This window comes from Malaya genurostris, chromosome 2 (assembly GCF_030247185.1).
Source record: "Malaya genurostris strain Urasoe2022 chromosome 2, Malgen_1.1, whole genome shotgun sequence".
Classification (NCBI taxonomy): Eukaryota; Metazoa; Arthropoda; class Insecta; order Diptera; family Culicidae; genus Malaya; species Malaya genurostris.
Genome location: NC_080571.1, coordinates 174974315 through 174996711, shown reverse-complemented (window position 1 = coordinate 174996711; position 22397 = coordinate 174974315). Strand labels below are relative to the sequence as shown.

Sequence of the window (22397 nt, the reverse complement as noted above, 5' to 3'; positions counted from 1 at the left end):
ATTCTTTCCATAATTTTCCCGATACACGTGAGAAGACTGATGGGAGAGAAATCTTTTATAGTTCGGTTTCCTTCGCATTTTTTGGGGATAGGGACGACTAAGGCGTCGGGTAGTTCCCCGCGCTCCAATATTGTGTTATAACTCTTGAGTAGTGCTTATTTAGCACCGGATGGGAGGTGCTATATGAGTGTGTAGCTAAAAACCGTTGCTTCCAGCTGATAGACCGTGTGCTGGTGTTAGTGCACGTTAGAGATCGAAGCCAGATAATGGTTGGTTCAACTAATGTCCGGTGACGGTGGGAAAGTTAGTTATGTTGAATTTAAGTTTGGCATTCTTGATTAGGAGGGCATTGATTGCCTCTTTTGCTGATTGGCTTGGTTTCTTTTAGATCTGAATGTCTGTTTGTTGTTTTGTCGGGTTGGGTGATCGATTTTGTTTTTTTAGTGCCGCTGTGCCTTACGGCGGGCTTTGATGGCGTCGGCCACTTCTGGGCACCACCAGAGGATGGCTCGCTTCACAGATTCGTTTGCCTTTTTTGTGGGCGTTATTAGCCCTACCTTTGAGGCGGTGTACTCCCTGTTAGGTTTTATGTTAATAGATACGAGGTGTTCGTATTCGGGTCAGTCTGCCCGTTCCGTGACTCATCGCGGTCGTCGAGTCGTGTCAGGTGGGTGTTAGCTATGGGAAATGGTGTTGGGAAAATGGTCGCTATTTGCAGGATCATCGAGGGCCTCCCAGGAGCATAATCTGTCGACTGATGATGAAGCTATGGAGGTGTCAATTACTGGTGCCGAGCTACCGCGGTTGAAGGTGATTCTGCCGTTGTCTTCGATACTTTCAATTATTTTGTTCCCTCGTTGATTGCTTTGGCGCGCTCCCCAAAGTTTGTGATGTGCGTTTACACATCCACATGATTTTCAATGTGAGATCTGTAATCCAACCAATTAGCACTATGATAGTTGAATATAGAACTAATTGGATTAATTATAGCTTCATTGGAAAGTCTGAATGTTACAGAAAGATGATCTGAGTCAAAGTCACCATGTGTAATCGGTTCACTACAAATGTGACTTTGATCTGTTAGAACCAGATCAATTGTAGGCGGAGTTTTCACGTAAGAGAAACAAGTCAGATTGCTGGGATGAAGAACTGTGAAGTAACCAGCTGAGAGTTGATTGTGAAGTATTTTACCATTACTGTTAGTTTGCCTACAATTCCACTGGACATGCTTAGCCTTTAAGTCCCCTATTACGAAAAATTCCGGTCGATATATTTAATTGTTCGCCGGTGCATTGAAATGGCAAATATGCTCCAGCGATGAAATAAATTCCATGAATGGTTTCAACTTCGATTCCCAAGCTTTCAATAACTTTAGTATTGAAAGAAGGTGAAATTCGATGTTCAATTTGCCGTTGGACAAAAATGGCAACTCCACCACCCATTCCAGTAAACCTGTCAAATCGATGAACCACATAATGTGTATTGCTTTTCAATTTGACATTTGGTTTAAGAAATGTTTCTGTCACAATGGCAATATGAATTTTGTGAACTTTGAGAAAATTATAAAATTTATCTCCATTTTAAAGATCGTGCATTCCAATTTAAAATATCAAAATAATTTTTTTTTTCAAATAAAATTTCATTCGGCTCATTTACTTCAGCTCAACGTGGGCGATTGTCTTGTTGTTAGGGAGTGAGGAAGGGATGCCGTATTACGGGGCGGCATACTACCCTAGAGTTAGTAACGGGACATAGGGAGGGTGGGGACTAAACAGTATTGAATTGAAATTTGAATACATCATTCGTTTGTGGCATATATCTTTTAGACACACTTTGCGTTCAATGAATCTTCATGTTTTTCAGCTTGTAGCAAGGAAGAGATTATTCTGGATTGGGATGCTTTGTTGGTGTGACGTTTTTGGGTAGCTTCCAGCAACTCAGTCAGTTCAAGGCAGGTGCATGCTCTAAAACATCGTTTACACAGGCCATACTTCCAGCAACGTAAAGAAGAGTGCGGTAGAGCTGTAGACGAGAAAGAGATAGGGAGAACACTATATTGGAGCATTGATAGTTTTTGAGAAATTGTAGATGAAAGTCATGTAAGGAAGATATCGAGTTACCAAGACGTCGCGGACTGGTAAGAAGAGTGATATACCTCGGGCCCGAAGGGAACATTTAAGTTGGGACCTGGCATCACAACACTCGACACATGTCCAAACAACATGCTCGATGTCATGATAACCCTCAACGCAAACGCATACAAAACTCTCAGCGAACCCCACACGATGGAGATGCACGCTGAACATATAATGATTAGACAAAAGCCTTGACATTACATGAATAAAGTCTCGGCTCACGTCTAACCCCCGGAACCAAGCTCTCGTCGATACCTGTGGAATTATTGAGTGTAACCATCGTCCCAGAGTTCCACTATTACATGTATTTTGCCAGCTGGCCAGAGTTTTCTGACGACAACAACTGAAAAATTCATTGAAGCAAATTGGTCTTTCATAGATATCACCTTCTAGTGCACCCACCTTGGCTAACGAGTCCGCCCTCTCATTGCCCCGTATGGAACAATGTGAGGGGACCCAAACCAAGGTAATCTGGTATGATTTTGCAGATGAAGCACTCAATTGTTCCCGTGTTTTCCCCAGGGAATACGGTGAGTGCTTTCCAGGCTTCACTAAACGGAGAGCCTCAATTTAACTGAGACTGCCCGATACAATGAAGTAGTGATCTGTGGGCAGAGTGTCAATGATCTCAAGGGTATACTGAATTCTAGCTAGTTCTGCGACGTAAACTGAAGCTGGATCACTGAGTTTATAGAAAGCGGTAAATTTTCATTGAATATACCGAAGCCAGTGAACTCGTCGAGATGTGATCCGTCAGTGTAAAACATTTTAGTAAAGTCGACTTCTTTAAATTTATTACTAAAAATGTTTGGGATCTCTTGAGTGTGTACAGGATCGTGGATTCCCAGATTTCTTCTTTCATGGATGTGTCGAAAAACACAGTAGAATTAGAAACAAACAAAGAAGGATTTATATTCTGAGCCATGTAGTCAAAATACAAGGAAATAAAATGGGTCTGTGAATTAAGCTCGACAAGCGTTTCAAAGTTTTCTATCACCATCGGATTCGGGATGTCGCATCGGATAAGCAATCGATATGAGAGATCCCAGAATCGACTTTTCAACGGTAGGACGCCCGCCAGCACTTCAAGACTCATCGTATGAGTTGACTGCATGCAATCCAAGGCAATACGCAAACAACGATACTGAATTCTTTCCAGTTTAATGAAATGAATATTCGCAGCAGAGCGGAGACAGAAACATCCATATTCCATTACTGACAATATCATCGTTTTGTACAACCTGATCAGGTTCCGGTTATTGTACGAAGGAAATTGATTCTCTGTAGACATTTTCGTTTCAGATACCTGATGTGACATCCCCAGGTACATTTGGAATCGAACCAGACTCCGAGGTATTTAAATGTGAAGACCTGAGCTTTCCCGATCAACAGAGCCTAACAGAACTTTATCAAATTTATATCTGATTTAGATATTTATATCTCATTGAGGTATTAACATGGTACCAAATCCAAAGAAGAAACCAAAGTTGTATCAAAGTTCTATCAAGGATAGATATGATATTCTGGGTTGTTGAATGTTTGATAAACGAAAGAACTACAATTTAACAACAGATAGATATATGCAGATTACATATTTTCTTATTATTCATATTGTTTTATTTCACCGTTTATCGTTCTAGACATTCGTCGGAGATAATGTACATGTCAATTATATTTCAATCTACTTGTGTCCGTATTTTGCATACAGAAATGAAGTTAATTTTTAATTTGGGATCATTTTCATTCAGTTGAACACTAATACATTGGCGAATAGTCGCATCCAGTTTCAATAAGAATAATGAATTTGATAATTTGAATGTGTACATGTTTTCGAACAATTTCTTAGTTATCAGTTTTTCGACTACAACAAAAATAATTTCTGCGGAATCCAGAAGAACGCGAACAACATTAAAGAAAGCATCGTTTAATTTAATGAACGAGTCGTCGTACTTAAAATTTTTACAAACGGATCTCGCGCAAATGTTGATTCCATTGTAGACACACTTTCCAATGTCGTTAAAATCGTTTTTATTAATAGGAGGATTCATAATTCCATCGGGCAGTATGCATTTTGCCTGCTGATTATATTTGACCAGTTTGTGTTCATTCTTCCAGTGCTTAATAGTTGAATTATCAGGTAACGTTGTGTGATGACAAATTCGATTCATAATGAATTTTGATGTAAGCTGAAGTACTGGATGATTATTAGAAGTATGAAAATCTACCAACATACTGTTTCCATTCTCATATGGAAAAAGTGACGTGTTCCACAAAGCACCTAAATGGATTAAATCGGAAAAAATAAGAAATGCATCGAAAAATTGTGTTTGATATACAACCTAAGTTTATAACAGTCCGTACTAAGTGCGTTGATAGATGTACATTATACAGCATATTCTCGTCTCCATAAAGTTGTCCATATTGCTTAGCAAATTTATTAATTCGTCTTTCGCAAGCCGCTATAGTGGATTCTGTGATGCTTAACTCCAACAGTTCATAAATTGTGGAAGCAAACAGCATAATGTGTTTAAGATATTTGGGAGGCAGTATATTATAAAAGCACGGGTAAAAGCAATGCAAAAGTATGGTTTCCCACTCAGATGCCTTGAATTTCCTATATTCTTCCAATCTTCGTAATCTTCTAGGAAAGCAGCTTGGAAGACGAATAGAAAGAAGTCTGTCTTCTATAATTTCCTTCCAATTGCCTACGTAATATGGACGTTGTTTATCTCCGTTTGCATTTAATAGCAGCTCCCATAAAACTTTAGTGACGCCCAGAAGTCCCATATGCATGTAATCGACAGGCATTCCGTCAATGATATTAAAATCGGGTACGCCTACTAATACACATATTCCTTTTATTCCAAATTTAGGTTCCTGTGATGCTGAGTTATAAACCTCCATCATTAACTGGCGTGATTCTTCATTTTTCCTAATCTTGGCTTTCTGATAAGGATATCGTATTTGATTGTTAATAAGTTTTCCAGAATGTAAGCATGTAGTACAACCGAAAAAGCCGTTGAATTGTTTAAAACACAATAATTCGCATCTCGCTACCGAATCCAAACAATATTGAAGTAATACAACTTGGTAAACCTCATTTCCTATAATCATTCCTTTTCGCAGTTTCTGTAGCTCCAAAACAAGATTTTTGTGAAATAGAGCCATGCTAGGCTTACCTCTGCAGAACCAAATACTTGCTAAGAGAAGGTTGTTCTTGCTGAACCGCAATCTTGGTGGTAGATTATTTACGACTAAAAATATGGGATATACTGGTTTTTGCCTTTCTCTATAGAAAGGTATTAGAATTGCTGGAAAAACCGACTTTCGAACGGAGCCTCGGAGACCCATAGTGTTATATACCATTCGACTCAGTTCGACGAGATCGGAAAATGTCTGTGTGTATGTGTGTGTGTGTGTGTGTGTGTATGTATGTGTGTGCACTTTTAGAAGATATTTGAACGCGCTCAATTTTCTCAGAGATGGCTGAACCGATTTTAACAAACTTGGGCTCGTTTGAAAACTACTGTCGGGCCATTGATCAAGTTCGAAGATCAAATGGCTGTGACTTTTGGTTCCGGAGATATGATTGTATAAGTGACGTAACCGACAAAAAGCGTTGTATTTGAACGCGCTCAATTTTCTCAGAGATGGCTGAACCGATTTTAACAAACTTGGGCTCGTTTGAAAGCTACTATCGGATCATTGATCAAGTTCGAAGATCAAATGGCTGTGACTTTTGGTTCCAGAGATATGATTGTATAAGTGACGTAACCGACAAAAAGCGTTGTATTTGAACGCGCTCAATTTTCTCAGAGATGGCTGAACCGATTTTAACAAACTTGGGCTCGTTTGAAAGCTACTATCGGATCATTGATCAAGTTCGAAGATCAAATGGCTGTGACTTTTGGTTCCAGAGATATGATTGTATAAGTGACGTAACCGACAAAAAGCGTTGTATTTGAACGCGCTCAATTTTCTCAGAGATGGCTGATCCGATTTTAACAAACTTGGGCTCGTTTGAAAGCTACTATCGTGCCATTGATCAAGTTCGAAGATCAAATGGTTGTGACTTTTGGTTCCAGATATATGATTGTATAAGTGACGTAACCGACAAAACACGTTGATTTTTACCGCTCTTATATATATAAGGGTGCCAAAATTTTGGGATCACCTCTATTTTCGTTAAGTTCTAGTGCTCAAAAGTTTAAGCACCTCGAAGAAAGCCTTCATGCAAAATTTGACCTAAATCGGACATGCTTAAGGGGTGCTGCCCGGTGGTAAAGGTTTGACAATTTTCGATCTTGAAAAATCACCATAGGGGGGAGTACATGAAATTTCCAAAATCGAAAATTTTTGTTGATGCCGAAACTCTTAAAACTGCATAAAACATCGAAATTTAGTGTCCCCTAAAAAAAAATTTTTTTGAAAAAATCAACTTTCTGGGACTTAGAAAAATTTTCATATTTTTTCTAAGTCCCAAAAAGTTGACTTTTTCAAAAAAATTTTTTTTCGAGATGACACTAAATCTCGACGTTTCATGCAATTCTAAGCCTTTTGGCATCAACAATTTTTTTTCGATTTCGAAAATTTCATGTACTCCCCCCTATGGTGATTTTTTCAAGATATATGAAAACTCCACTAAGTGGACTAAGAAGGCTTTTTTAGATTAGCATCACTGATTACAAATAGGCAACACAAATGTCAAGCACTAGTTTGGAAAAATGATGCTGACTGTGTGACATAAACACTGAAGCATGCTTTTGTGAACTATTCGAATCAATCTGCATCAATTGTTGTCAAAATTAGTGTCCAAAATTATTTAATAAAAGTATGAAACATATTTTCATGAGACTGTTATGAAAGAAGAGAAAGGCATTATCACACCACTAGGTGGATTAAGAAGGGGTTTTTGTTGGTGCATTTAAATGCAACTGCTGCATCTTCATTCGCAGATAGAGTAATGTAGTTTCCCGGAGGTAAAGACTGTGCGAGTCGACCACGATTAATATCCGCAATATTTTTATTTTCAACTATTTCTTTATATTCTTTAATCTCTTTGAAATATTTTGTATAGGTTTCTCGGATCTGTTCTTCAATAGGAATTGTAATAAAAAAGTCTTTCGTTGTCGAACCACAGTTTTCAATAGGACATATTGATTCAGGACATTGTTCGCTCTCATACCTGCAATATTTTTAGTATTCATGATGAAACTAAATTGCAAATTTTTTACCCCACCCGTATTGACAGTTTGTGCAAAAATAAGTTCTATTAATATTGTAAGGATCTGGAAACATCTTTGCAAACGTGGCAAATTTCTTTGGAAACGGCTTTAGCTTCGTCATTAAATTCAGCATTCGCATTAAATCTTCTACCGCTTCTTGAGTTAACTTATGTTTAACGTAGACGTTCAGCATCATGAAGAGAACATCATTTACTTTCATGTCGTCAATGAAGGTTATATATCTTTGCTCATTATGAAATTGCTAAGGTCAAAAACATTAAATAAATTTTTATCTTACTTAATTTATTAATAAAATTTGTAATTGTTAACCTTATCAAATTGAGCATCCATTTCATTTACGTCCGCCGTTTGATCGATACTTGTTATTTCACTCCTAATGTCATAGTCATCTCTCTAACGGTTACCGATAAAATGTTTAAATACAACTTCTTTGCATCTGATCATGCAAATTAAGATACCTACTTCTTCATAAATTGGTCGTTCAATTACATTATTGTCGCCACGAACATTGTTATTGTTTTGCCTCATCATATTATCATTAAGATCTTCATTTCGCAGATTAATGGAAAATGCATCATTCAATATGATCTCCGTATCCGGCATCTCTCGGATTGCATTCGTTTGTGAATTGTTTTTTTGTTGCTGAAAATTTTGTATACTAAATTGGGAGGACTAGTATTGTAAATACTTCATACCTTTTTTATATACTTTCGATTGTGCCAAGGATGCATCAGGTAATGATGACGAGGTCTTCGTTGAGTATGCATTTTCAGCGACTTGATTTGTTATTCTTTGCTTTTCAAAGTATAACACGAACCGTCAATAGCAGAGTTGCCATTTCAAAATAAGTATTTCAATTTGAAAAAATTGTATTGCATACTATTGATCACAATCTATAAAAATCTGTGGAAAACATTTTGAAAATCTACCCATTTTTATGAAATATTCATAAAAATCGGTAGAAATCTGTGAATTTTGATAAAATCTATGTTCTGCGCACAAAATTGGGGTAGCAAAATAAGTAAATTATATGTGGTTTTACAGAAAAATCTGTGAATATGGTAACTCTGGTCAACAGGCCAATCAATGTAATGAACAGAGATGCCAGATATGTTTTAGAAAATCTGTATTGCTCTGTATGAAAACTCTGTTGTTATCTGTATTCACTAATACAATGAAATTTCTACAGTAGAATGATGTTATTCTAACTTATTATGGTTCTAGAATGGAAGATTCAATGAGCATTTATTTTTTATATCTTCGTAGTTCATTGCCGCGCTCACAAGAATGAACAACGACCAAATTTAATATAATTGTTTTATCAACAACCATTAAAATGCAATTCGATATACTTATATACTTTGAAAATGACAATAAAAGCTCATGATGCTTAATGTATTTCAGTGCGGATAATCACATATTTGCACAAAAGGATTTCCAATTCAATTTGTGATTTGCCCGTTGATTAGAAAACTTTTAATTTGTTTATATATATCTTTCTTGCTTTTTGCAAAATCTGTATAAATGGCATCTCTGTTTGTAAGGTCTAGAGCGGCCAAATTAGAATCTGTGCCTCAACATAATAAATGTTTCCCATATTTAATGCATATTTTTGTTTTAAATCTGTGGAAATTTGTGAGAAATGTTCTGAAAATCTTTAAGTTTAGCCAAATATGCTTAAAATTTGTGAAATCTGAAAAATTTTGTGATCTGTGCCGCAGAATCTGTTTGGTAAAATAGATGAGTGTTTGGTTTTATTAATAACTCTGTGAATATGGCAACCTTGGCAAGCTACACTTTACGTCATTCCAACAAGGCCACGTTGCAGTAGTATAGGTGGTTAAAATTTAAAATGTGAAAATCAAATTACGAAGCAATATGTATATGAAAAACCAAAAAAACGTAAAATACTAAAGTAACAAGCACGTCATTCGTTTCAAGTGAAATTTCAATTGCTCAACATTATGGTATTTGGCATTTATGTAGTTGAGAACACTTAATTAGTTCAATGCAGAAACGATGCAACCGAAAACGCCACACAATAACAAATATCTAGGAACTATCGCTTCCATGGAATTTGACTTATGTTGAACCAAGTCGTCTTACGAGCATGTAAACAGTACTCCTAAATAGTAAAAAAAAACTGTTCCACAAACGAAAATGTAATGACGTCTGTTTGTATCCTGCAAACGGAAATGTAAATTCAAATAACATAAACGAACTATAATATTAAGACTACATGATTTTGGAAAACCAACATTTCAATAAGATGCCGAGAATATTTTTAACGACCTAAAATGAGAATAAATTCTTTATTTTTATAACCTTTACATTATCAGCCACTGCCGACCACCAGTAGGAGGCTTGATTACCTTAACTATTCATATTTTTGTAACAGTATGTTAAAAATAGTTATTAGTACTAAACTACAAAACTACATCTTGCCACGAATAGAATAATGTAAAAACTTGCTTGTAATGCAAACTGTAATATATTCACCGTTAGTATTTAGTCTTGGTATACTCCGTTTTAGTTTATTGGCTGCAACGTGCGGAAGCATCCGCTTTTTTTTTCAAAATGGGTAAAAGTCGCGGAAACTATATAAATGTGGCTAAAAGAAAAGTCCTTTTAACTGCGAACCAGCACAATTCGAAATTCCTCAATAACTCGAAAAGCGTGCAGGAAAAATATGCTGAAAATAGTGAAAAAGTGATCGGAAACACAATGGCAGCTACCGAACGTTTGACTATCCATGACGCCACGGTAAGTTAGTTCATCATGTAGACGAAATAAACTATTTTCATTATATTTCAGGTAAAGAAAATTGTTTCGAAAAATCAGAAATCAGCAAAAGAGTTTCAACGAAAAAAGCTTTTTCGAAAATGTGCTGTTCGTGCTCGACTAGATTTGTTTGAAAATATTCCGGATGGCGAGCAAACTTCTGAAAATAACCCAGTGGAAGAGATTCATCGGCAGAGTATTGGAAAAAAATCAGCAAGTGATGTTATTTTGCGAGAAAGTGACTTGGAAAACTGGTCCTTAGGTTTAAATCGCAAAAATGAATTGCATACGCTTCAAAATGGTGAAGAGAAACACGAGTACAATTGTGAGACTAATTTCGTAAACAATCCTTCACGAAATATGTATGAAGGTAAGCGGCTGCTGCTCGACAATGTTATGAATATGGAAAATGAGAGAAAAGTTATCCCAAAAACTAAACAAACTCAAATTAAAACGAGAAGCAATAACAAATGCTCCGTCACCGGAAAAATAATGCACGATGACTATTCTCAAACAGACTGTATACCCACGAATTTTACAGCTAATAGAAAAAAGCTATCTTTACCGGTAAATGGAAATATATTTGATAAATTTCTTTGAGTAACATTTCGTTTGGTTTTTTAGGTTAAACGAACTTGTGTTTTACCAATTTTACCCAGTTATAACCCATCTTCAACATTGTCAGCCAACAATGGTCTCGGTACGGTAGAATCGATATCTGATGGTAGCATTGGCCAAAGAACTCCTAACGTCTGCATTCCATATGCTCAAATATCGTCATTAGACTGTACTGCAGAATCGGACACGGGGGATTCTCACTCTTACACATCTGCATCGACCGATTCAAAATACTCCTGTTATAGAGATATTCAGAGAAACAACATCCAGAACAAAATCGATTGGTATTCTATCGGTAAATTCAAATCTAACTTATACTCAATTAAGCATTGCATGACTTATATATTATTTCATATTAATTTATAGTGTGCAAATGTGGTCATCAAGCAGCTATTGAGTTATTGATAAAAAAATATACAAAATTGGTGGAACAAAATAAAAAATTGAAGACTAAATATGACGACACATCAACAAGATGCATGAGTCTCACTGACGCTCTAAGCAGTAAACTTATTGGTCAGCCACGAACTACAATATTCACCGAAGTAGCAGGATATCCCGATCAGAATAAACTTCGCATGTTTTCCGATGCCGCAAACAAAAGTGATTACATATTTGTAAAGCTGCTTATGCTTCATTTGTGGCCCGATGGTTTGCAAAATCGAACGGTGACGGGACGCGCTTCTAACAACCCTCTAGGTAGAAGCCGGCAAGAAAAGTCAACTTCTTTTTGTCCGGAATCTAGCTATAAGCGTATCGCTCTCGAGTCTGAAAAAGTTGAATATATATCAAGTAATTTATAATGAGATTCTATATAACTATTCAGAAATGTAAAAATTACATATATTTTCAGATCGTCTTCTTGAACACCGTTTATTCCTGGGAGATGCTCCGTCGATTGCGAAGAGAAACGCAGATGAGTGCTGTCGACTGATGGCGAGAGTCATATCGTATTACGGCAAAAAACGTTGATTTCAGAAACCTCTCGTTTTATCAATCATTTTCTGTTTTGATTTCCTTTCACTGAATATGTAACTGACACAATTGGATTCCGTGTCTTTTTATTTTATATGATAAAAACATGCTCCAGAATAAAATATTAACATTAACTTATTTAACTTTTTTTTTTAAAAGAATATAAATATACATACACACACATATATATATATATATATATATATATATATATATATATATATATATATATATATATATATATATATATATATATATATATATATATATATATATATATATATATATATATATATATATATATATATATATATATATATATATATATATATATATATATATATATATATATATATATATATATATATTAAATGTAACATAATTATAACTGTGGGAGATATTTGAATGATGAAATTAACAATCTGATTATGATATATTTTTGTTTGCATCATATCACACCCTGTTAGGTTGAACAATTCTCAGGAATAGATTTTGTTATATTTTTTGATATTTTAACTATTAACGAGCCCAAGTTTATAACAGTGGTTGTTAGAAATATCATAACAATTTCTGTTACAATTTAGTTCTTCTCTGTTGATCGGGATGGTTTCACCCTTTTGTAGAAGCTGTAATTGTGCTGGTTCTCGCTTCCTCGAAAATACAACCATCTCAGTTGTCTAGGTAGAGAGCTCGATACCCATTTGAATAGCCCATGTCGACAAGTTGTCGAGGGTATCTTGCAATGGTCCTTGGAGATCTTAGTCTTAGCGTGCAAGATGTGTTGATACATTCATCAATGTTGTTTAGGTAAAAGTTGTATAAAAGGGGGCTTAAGCATGAGCCCATGTAACTGAGTCGCTTTGTCGACAAATCGCCATGCGCGAAATAAATGTATTTCTCGGACAATTCCGAGACACCCCCACTATCATCAATATTCATATTTTAAGTGCGGAAGCAAAAAAGTCTCTAGCACTTGAAATGAGAATGGAAGAAATAAAATGAAAAGAAAATATATGAATAGCAAAAGTAGAAAAAAACGTTTGAGAAAATACTTTACAGTATGTCACGGTAAGCTGTTAGGTGAGTTGCTCCTTCACTCCTTCGTTGTGTCTCAGCGTGACATTGACTCAGAATTTGGCTGCTGCGGTGCGGGTAGCAAACAATAGAAATAACTGCTGCCCGAGGATAGCACAACAGCGTCTACTGTCGATACCGATACGAAACCGGTGCACAGACAAAACTCACTTGAGGGGATGCTACTTTTTATCACTTCTATTTAACGCCTATACCACAGCCTCTGCTGTGAAAGGCACCTTCGTCTTACCGATGTCGATTGTTAGAAAACGCGTGTATTCACTTCGGTTACGAATGGTTAGAATAATTATTTAACATCACTGTTAAATTTAAAATTCATTATAATATTATTTGCAAATTGCCATCCGATTTGAAATGCTTCAAAAAGTGATGAAATCGAATTCATTCGGATGATCATTGGAAAAAGTTGATCTTGTAGGTAGATCATTTTATTTTCAGTTATATCACCTAAATCGACTTCGTTTAAAGAAGCGAATGGCATTGAAGAAAGATTGGTAGGTAAATTTCTACCTGTTACACTAGTGTAACTGCCATTAGAAGAAGATGATTTGGCCGATCTACCTATTAATAAATTGTTTTCGTTAGAAGAGAAACTGGAAGCCGTTTTGATTATTTGCATTAGAATATTATTATTACACTAGCTGAATTACCCGGCTTTGCTCGGAAATGTTTCGTGAAGGGAAGGCCGACGAAAATTTTTCGAAGTTGTCCTGCTTAGTGAAATACTCTAGTAGTGAAACATAACTTAGACGGAAACCCGATCGAACAATACTCCTTTCATGTTCAGACTGCGAATGATCAGTGTCCCATCTTAGATCTCATAATAATCATAATTTTCATGGTATTCTCCACAAATCGGGTCAGTTTTATATTTGAATCCTTTTATTAGGAACATTTAAAACACCTTTCTCTCTATAAATACCTTCTTTGTAACCTCCGAGTTTCATATCTATATGTGCTTGTAACGCACTTCCGTACTTCCTCGTCACAATCGATCTACAATACCTTTGGCTTCCATCGATGTAATCACTTGCTACTCCCTCCTCTTTATAAAAAGTTTATGACATCATGAATTGTTCAAAAATTTTTATCTGATAATGATTATTTTATAACGAAAGGTTGTTTAACATCATAACAACATTCGTAGTAGAGAATGACGTTTTTATATAATTTATTTTACCAAGGTTTTAACCATTTTGGTCGTTCATCGGAGAGGAAAACCTATAGAATAATGATTCAGTTAATACAAAATTTACTGTAATCCTATTTCCATCACCTTGAGTCGACAGTTTTCTCAATTTACATAATAAAATGCACATTGATTGTATGATTTTGTCACTTCAGATCAATGTTGAGAATACTTATTTCCCCTTCCTCTTGTAAATATTTTTGTGAACCTCTCTCAGTTGCTAGAAATATACTGTACTCGTAAAGAAGTACCAGTTTTTCGTAAAACCCGATCATTTTTCGCTTACACTTTCCATGTTCGGGGCACTTGCTACACTCCCTCATCCTCAAAAATATTATAATCTATTTTGATTTAACTTCCTATTTGTCAGTGAACTTACTACAGATCGCTTCCATGATTACCCTGAGTAGTGTATCTGTGCTTTTCAAAAAATATCGATTCCCACCTTTGGCACATGAGCCAAACTTGGTGGCAATTCGTTTAGTTGTTTCGTAGTTATGCTGAAACTTAAATACACTCGCGTTCATAGACAGATAACGATTATTTTCCCTTAGCTCTTTGAAATCCCCGGCAAAATGGAACCAGATCCTTTGAAATTATTCAAAGAAAAATACGACCTTGAAATTTTTGCCACACTCTTGTTTTATAAAAAATGGGAGAATAAAATTTATTTTATGAAACCCCTCCTTCTAGTCTAAATGTCGATTATATTCAAATTTCGTCATTGACCCTCTCCCCCCATGTTAAGGACACTTCCTACACACTTTCCTCCCTGAAAATTTCCTAATGATCATTTCTGAAGAACAAGAAGTATCTGTGCCAAATTTGATAGCAATCCGTTCAGTAGTTCCGGAGTTGCGCCGTTACAAACATTACATCCCCTTTTTTAGAGGGACGTACTACACGAATACCCTAAGTTGCACAAAAAGTATCTATGGTCTCCAAAAAGTATCGGTTCTCGTCAAATTAAATAAATTTTTTCATGACACCTGTTAAGTATAGTTGCTACGCTCTCCCCCATAAAAATACCCTTACAACTATCTCTGAAGAGCAAAAAGCAGCTATGCCAAGTGTGATAGCAATCGGTTCAGTGTTGTCGGAGTTATACCGTTACATCCCCCTTTTTTAATGCACTTGCTACATTCACTCACCATATCTATCATATCTAAGGTATGGAAAATGTTTGCATAATCTTCAAAAATTATCGATTCTTGTCAAATTTTATGAATTTTTTTTTCTTGGCCCCTCCTGTTAATGATACTTGCTACGCTTCCTCCCCTATCAAAATACCTTTATGACTATTTCTGAAGAGCAATAATTAACTGTACCAAATTTGATAGCAATTCGTTCAATAGCTCCGGAGTTACAAACATTACACTCCTTTTTTAGAGGCACTTACTACACCCTCTCCCCACAGAATATCCTTATAATCTTATCGAAGTTGTGCAAAAAGTGTCTTCAAAAAGTACCGATTGTCGTCAAATTAGATATTTTTAATGACCACCTTTGTTAAGGACACTTGCTACGCTCGCTCCCCCCATGGAAATATTCTTATAATTATATCTGAAGAGCAAGAAGTAAATGTTTCAGGTTTAATAGCAATCCGTTAAGTAGTTTTGAAGATATGCCATTACAAACATTACACCCCCTTTTAAAAGGCACTTGCTGCATCCATCCCCCATTAAATTACATCTACGGTATGCAAAATGTTTCTGAGATCTTCAAAAAATATCGGTTTTCATCAAGTTATATGAATTTTTTCATGACCCCTCCTTGGTTATTACACTTGCTACGCTCCCTCCCCCCATAAAAATACGCTTATGACTATCTCTGAAGAGCAAGAAGTACATGTTCCAAGTTTGATAGCAATCCGTTCAGTAATTCCGGAGTTATGCCATTGCAAACATTACACCCCCCTTTTTAAAGGCACTTGCTACATCCACCCCCCATATAATCATATTTAATATATGCAAAATGTTTCTATGGTCTTAAAAAAGTATCGATTCTCGTCAAATTTGACAAATTTTTTCATGAGCACCCCCTGTTAAGAACACTTACTACGCTCCCTCCCCCAAAGAAAGACGCTTATAACCATCTCAGCAAAGCAAGAAGTATCTGTGCCAAGTTTGGTGGCAATCCGTTCAGTAGTTTCGGAATTATGCCGTTTTAAACATTACACCCCCCTTTTTAAAGGCACTTGCTACATCCACCCCACATATAGTCATATCTAAGGTATGCAAAATGGTTCTACGGTCTTCGAAACGTATCGATTCTTGTCAAGTTATATGAATTTTTCCATGACCCCGCCTTGTTTATGACACTTGCTACGCTCCCTCCCATATAAATATAATCCCTAAACCATCTCTGAAATACAATAAGTACCTGTGCCAAGTTTGGTGGCAATCCGTTCAGTAGTTCCGAAGCTATCGCGTTACAAACATACAAACTTACATCCATTTTTATATATATAGATTAGAATATTGATTATTTACATTAGAATATTTAAGAGGTATTTGTCTACCTGGTACCAAAGAGTAACTATCATTAGAAGATGATGATGAGGTCGATCTACATGTCAGTAAACTGTTTTCGTTAGAAGACGAATTGGAAGGAGTACCTGTTTTTTGTTTTAAATTCGAAGAAATAAGTGCCTTAGAAGAATTAGTCGTGGCACTTGTAACGTTTTTTTTTAATTTTCAGGTATGTTTTGTAAATTTAAGGTCCTATATTTGACTTGTTCTCTAAGCGAACGAGCGTTTAAATTTTGTTCCCTGACATGACATTTCAAATGATTGGATTTATGATTTCCATCGCAATTCGAACATTAAAATTTTTCAGTGGTTTCATTTATTGGACAAACGTCTTTCGAATGCGATTTACCACAATTCAAACACCGTGACAATTTTTGGTTCCATGGCCGAAGCCTTGCAACAACGACATTGCGTTAAGTTTGCAATACCATTATGCCGTTTATAATGTTCCCAATGAATTTTAATGTGGGAAATGAAAAGTACCTTTTCGGAAGTTTTCAAATTGTTTACATCACTTCGATTGAAGTATATTAGGTAAAGTTCATGGGAAATTCCAGAGCGTGGTTTAGAAGTACCATTCGCTCTTTTTTCATAAGTATTACTTGGGAAGGGGCAAAACTATGCAATTCTTTTAGTTCATTTTTAATTTCATCAGTACTTTGATCTTTTGATAAGCCTTTCAAGACAGCCTTGAAGGGTCTGTCTGATTTTATGTTATATGAATAAAATTTATGATGTTTCTCTGACAAATATCGGATAAGACGTTCATAATCTTCCAATCCATCAACCAAAACTTGAAATTCTCCTCTTTATCCGATTTGAAATGAGACTTTTACTTCCGGGATAAAAGTAGAAAGCTCAGTACGGAATGCTTTGAAGTCGGAAATCATCACCGTCAGGGGATGCATAGATTGTTGTATCTTCCCAGAACGACAAGCGTCCATTTTTTGTTTTTTTTTTTGTAAAAATTTCTTCTATGTCGCTACAATCGGATTCAGGAAGAATCTCGTAAATATTGTTAGACGGCATAGAATCAACAAAAGGGAAATCCGTCCGTTGTCTTTTATTTTTACATTCAGATTCAATAAGATCGTGAATGTTATTAGAAAAATGTTGAATAACGGATTGTGATTTATTCCGTTTTGAATTATTTTTAGCCTAAGGCTTGTTGCATTTCCGGTTGGATGCAGGCATTTTTGAAATGAATGAAATTTTAAATTCAATTAACTAGGCTAAATTAGTCTTCGATTAGACTCCTAGTTTTCAAAAGTCTTGATAAAGACTGATTTTGTGGTAGTCTTAATAAAGACTGATTAGTTCGAAGAATAGTTCTTTGAATAGTTAGCCTTAAAAAAGGCTGATTGATTTCTTAATCTTGAAAAAGACTGATTATATTAGAATATCACTCTTTGTATATCCTTGACTAATTGTTTGTCTTTAAAAAGACTGTTAGTGATTCTCTAGGTAGCCAGAAACATTTTACAGGAGCTATACGCGTGCAGTGCGAACGACTGTTCAGCACCGACTGAACGTTGATCTAATTCGTCCAACAGCACAGGCCATGTTGTGCGATATCAATTCAAATATAAACAGTCGCTGCAAGTATATTCGTTTATTTCGTAGAGTGGAAAGATTGATGAGAGCGCAGCGATGATAATAGAGACGAAGTTGTAAACAATTTTGCAAGGAAGTTACCGAAGGGTAAATCTGATGAAGCTCTTTTGTACTCGTTCAATATGATCTATGTGGATAGAGTGGTATGGTGACCACACAGTAACTCCATATTCGAGTATTGCGTTTGATGAGCCCTAATACTACATATGCCTTTGCTGTCATGATTGAATAGTGTTCTGTGAATCGAAGTTTACTGTCGAGAATAATACAAAGATCCTTGACCGATGTTACTCTTTTATAGGGACAGCGTCCATAGTATATTCGAAAACAATTGGGAATCGTACTCGTGCAAAAGTAATGCTGCTAGATTTTTCAATGTTCACTCCCATTCCGTTTTTATAGCATCATGTTAGAATTCTCTCTAAATCAATCTGCAGAGCACAACAGTCCACCAGAGTTGTATATATATATATATATATATATATATATATATATATATATATATATATATATATATATATATATATATATATATATATATATATATATATATATATATATATATATATATATATATATATATATATATATATATATATATATATATATATATATATATATATATATATATATATAGATATATATATATATATACATATATATATATATATATATATATATATATATATATATATATATATATATATATATATATATATATATATATATATATATATATATATATATATATATATATATATAAATATATATATATATATATATATATATATATATATATACTATATTTGGGGCATTCCACTCAAAATCAGCCACCCAAACCCGAACGAAACAAGTTTCGACTTACTAGCCGTACAGATTTTGGTAAGTTTGAGAGGTAAAGAGCTTTTACCCCTAATTTATGTTAGGTGCACATAACCAATTTCACTTGATTTTACGTTTCGCCTTAGACTCTTCAGTGCGTTGCAGTTTATGTTGAACTGCTACCTCCGACCTGACGGTTCAACATAAACCGCTAGGCAGACGTAAAGTTAATGCTATTTGCAAAACACTTCTTTGATATTAGACCTGTACGTATTACTGTATTTGATATTACACCTGTATGTATTACCTGTATCTGCACGGCTAGTAAGCCGAAACTTGTTTCGTTCGGGACGTCAGTTTTGATGTTACAAATAAATAAATAAATGAAGGTGTAATATGAAAGAAGTGTTTTGCAAATAGCATTAACTTTACGTCTGCCTAGCGGTTTATGTTGAACCGTCAGGTCGGAGGTAGCAGTTCAACATAAACTACTACGCACTGATGAGTCTAAGGCGAAACGTAAAATCAAGTGAAATTACTTCTCAAACTTACCAAAACCTTTATAGTTTGTTTAATGACAAAAGTTAAAAATAATAAACAAATGAAAAAATTTCAAATTTATATATATATATATATATATATATATATATATATATATATATATATATATATATATATATATATATATATATATATATATATATATATATATATATATATATATATAAATATATATATATATATATATATATATATATATATATATATATATATATATATATATGTATATATATATATATATATATATATATATATATATATATATATATATATATATATATATATATATATATATATATATATATATATATATATATATATATATATATATATATATATATATATATATATATATATTTCATGAATTTTTCAAAATTTCAAAAAAACTAGTAGAGTTTATACGGCATATTAGTTGATCACCATACGAACCGACATCGAATATACCAGTTCTCGGGTATCGGTGTCGGAAGTACCTATAATGGGGTCGATATCCTTTTTGCGGGGGTCGACGTAAATGGAAACTGACTATGGGGGTCGACGAGGTTTAGAAATCGACCCCCTATTGTTTGATATAAGTTGTTATTTGAAACATTTAATATTTTTACCATTCGCAGAAATTGGTAAGTCTTTTACAACAATATCAAAAAAAAATCTAGAAATTGAATTTTTAAAGTTGATGGGAGTCTGAGGCCTAAGTTAATTTGAATAAAGGGGTCCATGACCCAAAATAGTTTGGGAACCCCTGGACTAGCCGATCAGCAAACTATTTCATTCTACACTAGGTTATACTAGTTAATGCACAAACAATCTTTTCGGCTTCTTTCATGATTTCATTAGAAACATTTTTAACAGAATATCAAGGTATTATATACAATAATATGATTGATGTGAAAAAGGCATCATTACATCACCAGGTGGATTAAAACAGGTTTTTTATTACTCAATTTTCTCAGAAATGGTTAAACCGATTTCTACATTGTTAGGCTTGCTCAAAAACTACTACTGGTCCATAGACCAAGTTTGAAGATTAAATAACTGTGACTTCTGATTCCGAGATATGATGGTATAAATGGCTAACCGACAAAACGCGTTGTTTTCATACCGCTCAATTTTCTCAAAGATGGCTGAACCAATTTCAACAAGCTTAGGCTCGTTTGAGCCCAGTGCACATTGCGGCCATTGCACAGTGAGGAAAAATGGACCAAAAACGTGACGACTTTCTTGGGGGCATGATACAGCTGACCACAAAGCAATTTTTTGGTGTAAAATAATCACTAAAATCGATTTCATATATTTAGAAGGACCGCACGAAACTCTATCATGTTCATTTTACCGCAAGATCACTTTTGATACTGCATTGTATTCATACTTAACTAGGGTAACAAAGGTTTGGCCCACATTAGGATTTTTTTTATTTTGGTCAACTTTCTAAAAATATCCACCAAATGTTGTAATATTTTTGAATAACCCTTTCGAAATAGGTCATTTAATGTAATTAGTTTCAATTCGATGCAAAATGGGTTACTTAACATCGGTTTAATCCATAAAGTTTGTTGCGTGGGCCAAAATATATGAAGTGGCCAAAATACCTGTTACCCGATATAACATAAAATCAAAGTACTTGCTGTAGAGAGAATAGGATGTTTTGATGTAGAAGAGTCTAAAATATCATAACCAATCAGTCTAATTGCATCGTTGTACAGTTTACCCCATTTCCGTTTGCACCGAGGCTCGGAGGGCGATTTTCACAAACTTAGGTTCAAATAGGACCTAAGGACATTTTATGGTCCCATACGTAATTCCTGAATTTCATCCGGATCCGACTTCTGGATCCGGAAATATAGGGTAAAGTGTGTTAAATATTTTATACCACCACTGAGAAGAGCGAAACCCGTAGAAAAAATTCTAAATCGACCTCACAATTGATAGTTTTCTATTAGTCGACGGTCAAACAAATCGATTTCGGATATTCATTTAAAAATCGAAGAAAATTATTGTAATACCAAAAATTATAAGAATACCATCGTATTATGTATAATTATAAGATTGATATGAGAAAGGCATCATTACACCACTAAGTGGATAAAAAACAGTTCATTTGTTATTATATTACGTTGAAATATGATCTATAATCCAAAAGTGAATCCAATACGATCTATCAATATTGATTCATATTCCGTACAAAACATTTGTGATCCAATTAAATACAATGGAAGTAACAGTAGTAGCCTATTGAACCCGTTTTACCCTAATTTATTTCATTCATTGCATTCCGAAAGAAGACTGATTGCGGTTGATGAAAATAGATATTATAAAGAAAGACCCGAAAATAAGATTTCAAATGGGTTCAATGACCTTTCGAACCTTATTATACCGTTTTACCCCAATTTATTTTAAAAGTCCTATCTCTGATTCAACTTTCTTTCTCATACCGAAAGGAAGTTGATTGCAATTAATTAAAACCGAATGATATTACGAAGAAAGTTCTGAAAATAAGATTACAATTAGGTTCAATGACCGTATGAATATTGTTATACCGTTTTACCCCAATTTATTCATAAGTCGTATTTCTAGTTATACTCTTTTTCGCATACCAAAAGGTGACTGATTGAAGTTAACTAACATCGATTGATGTTACGAATAAAGCCCTAAAAATAGAGTACAAATAGGTTCAATGACCGCATGTGTCTTGTTATACCGTTTCACCCAATTTATTTCAAAAGTCGTATTTCTGGGTAAACATTCTTTCGCATACCGAAAGGAAGCTGATTGCGGTTTATTAAACTTGATTGATATTACAAAGAAAGCCCTAAAAATAGAGTACAAATAG

General features: G+C 34.6%; 2 protein-coding genes across 11 annotated transcripts in view; both read left to right on the top strand.

Annotated features, from left to right (window-relative positions):
- LOC131427551 (neuronal acetylcholine receptor subunit alpha-7) overlaps window positions 1–22397 on the top strand; it is a 1487406-nt gene that overhangs the window by 1391819 nt on the left and 73190 nt on the right. The gene's annotated exons all lie outside the window — the stretch shown is intronic.
- On the top strand, window positions 7623–11855 carry LOC131427554 (uncharacterized). The gene is made up of 4 exons (XM_058590853.1): window positions 7623–10729; window positions 10787–11075; window positions 11147–11572; window positions 11634–11855. Exons 1-4 carry the CDS (start codon window positions 10523–10525, stop codon window positions 11750–11752), a joined length of 1041 nt encoding a protein of 346 aa, XP_058446836.1. The 5' UTR covers window positions 7623–10522; the 3' UTR covers window positions 11753–11855.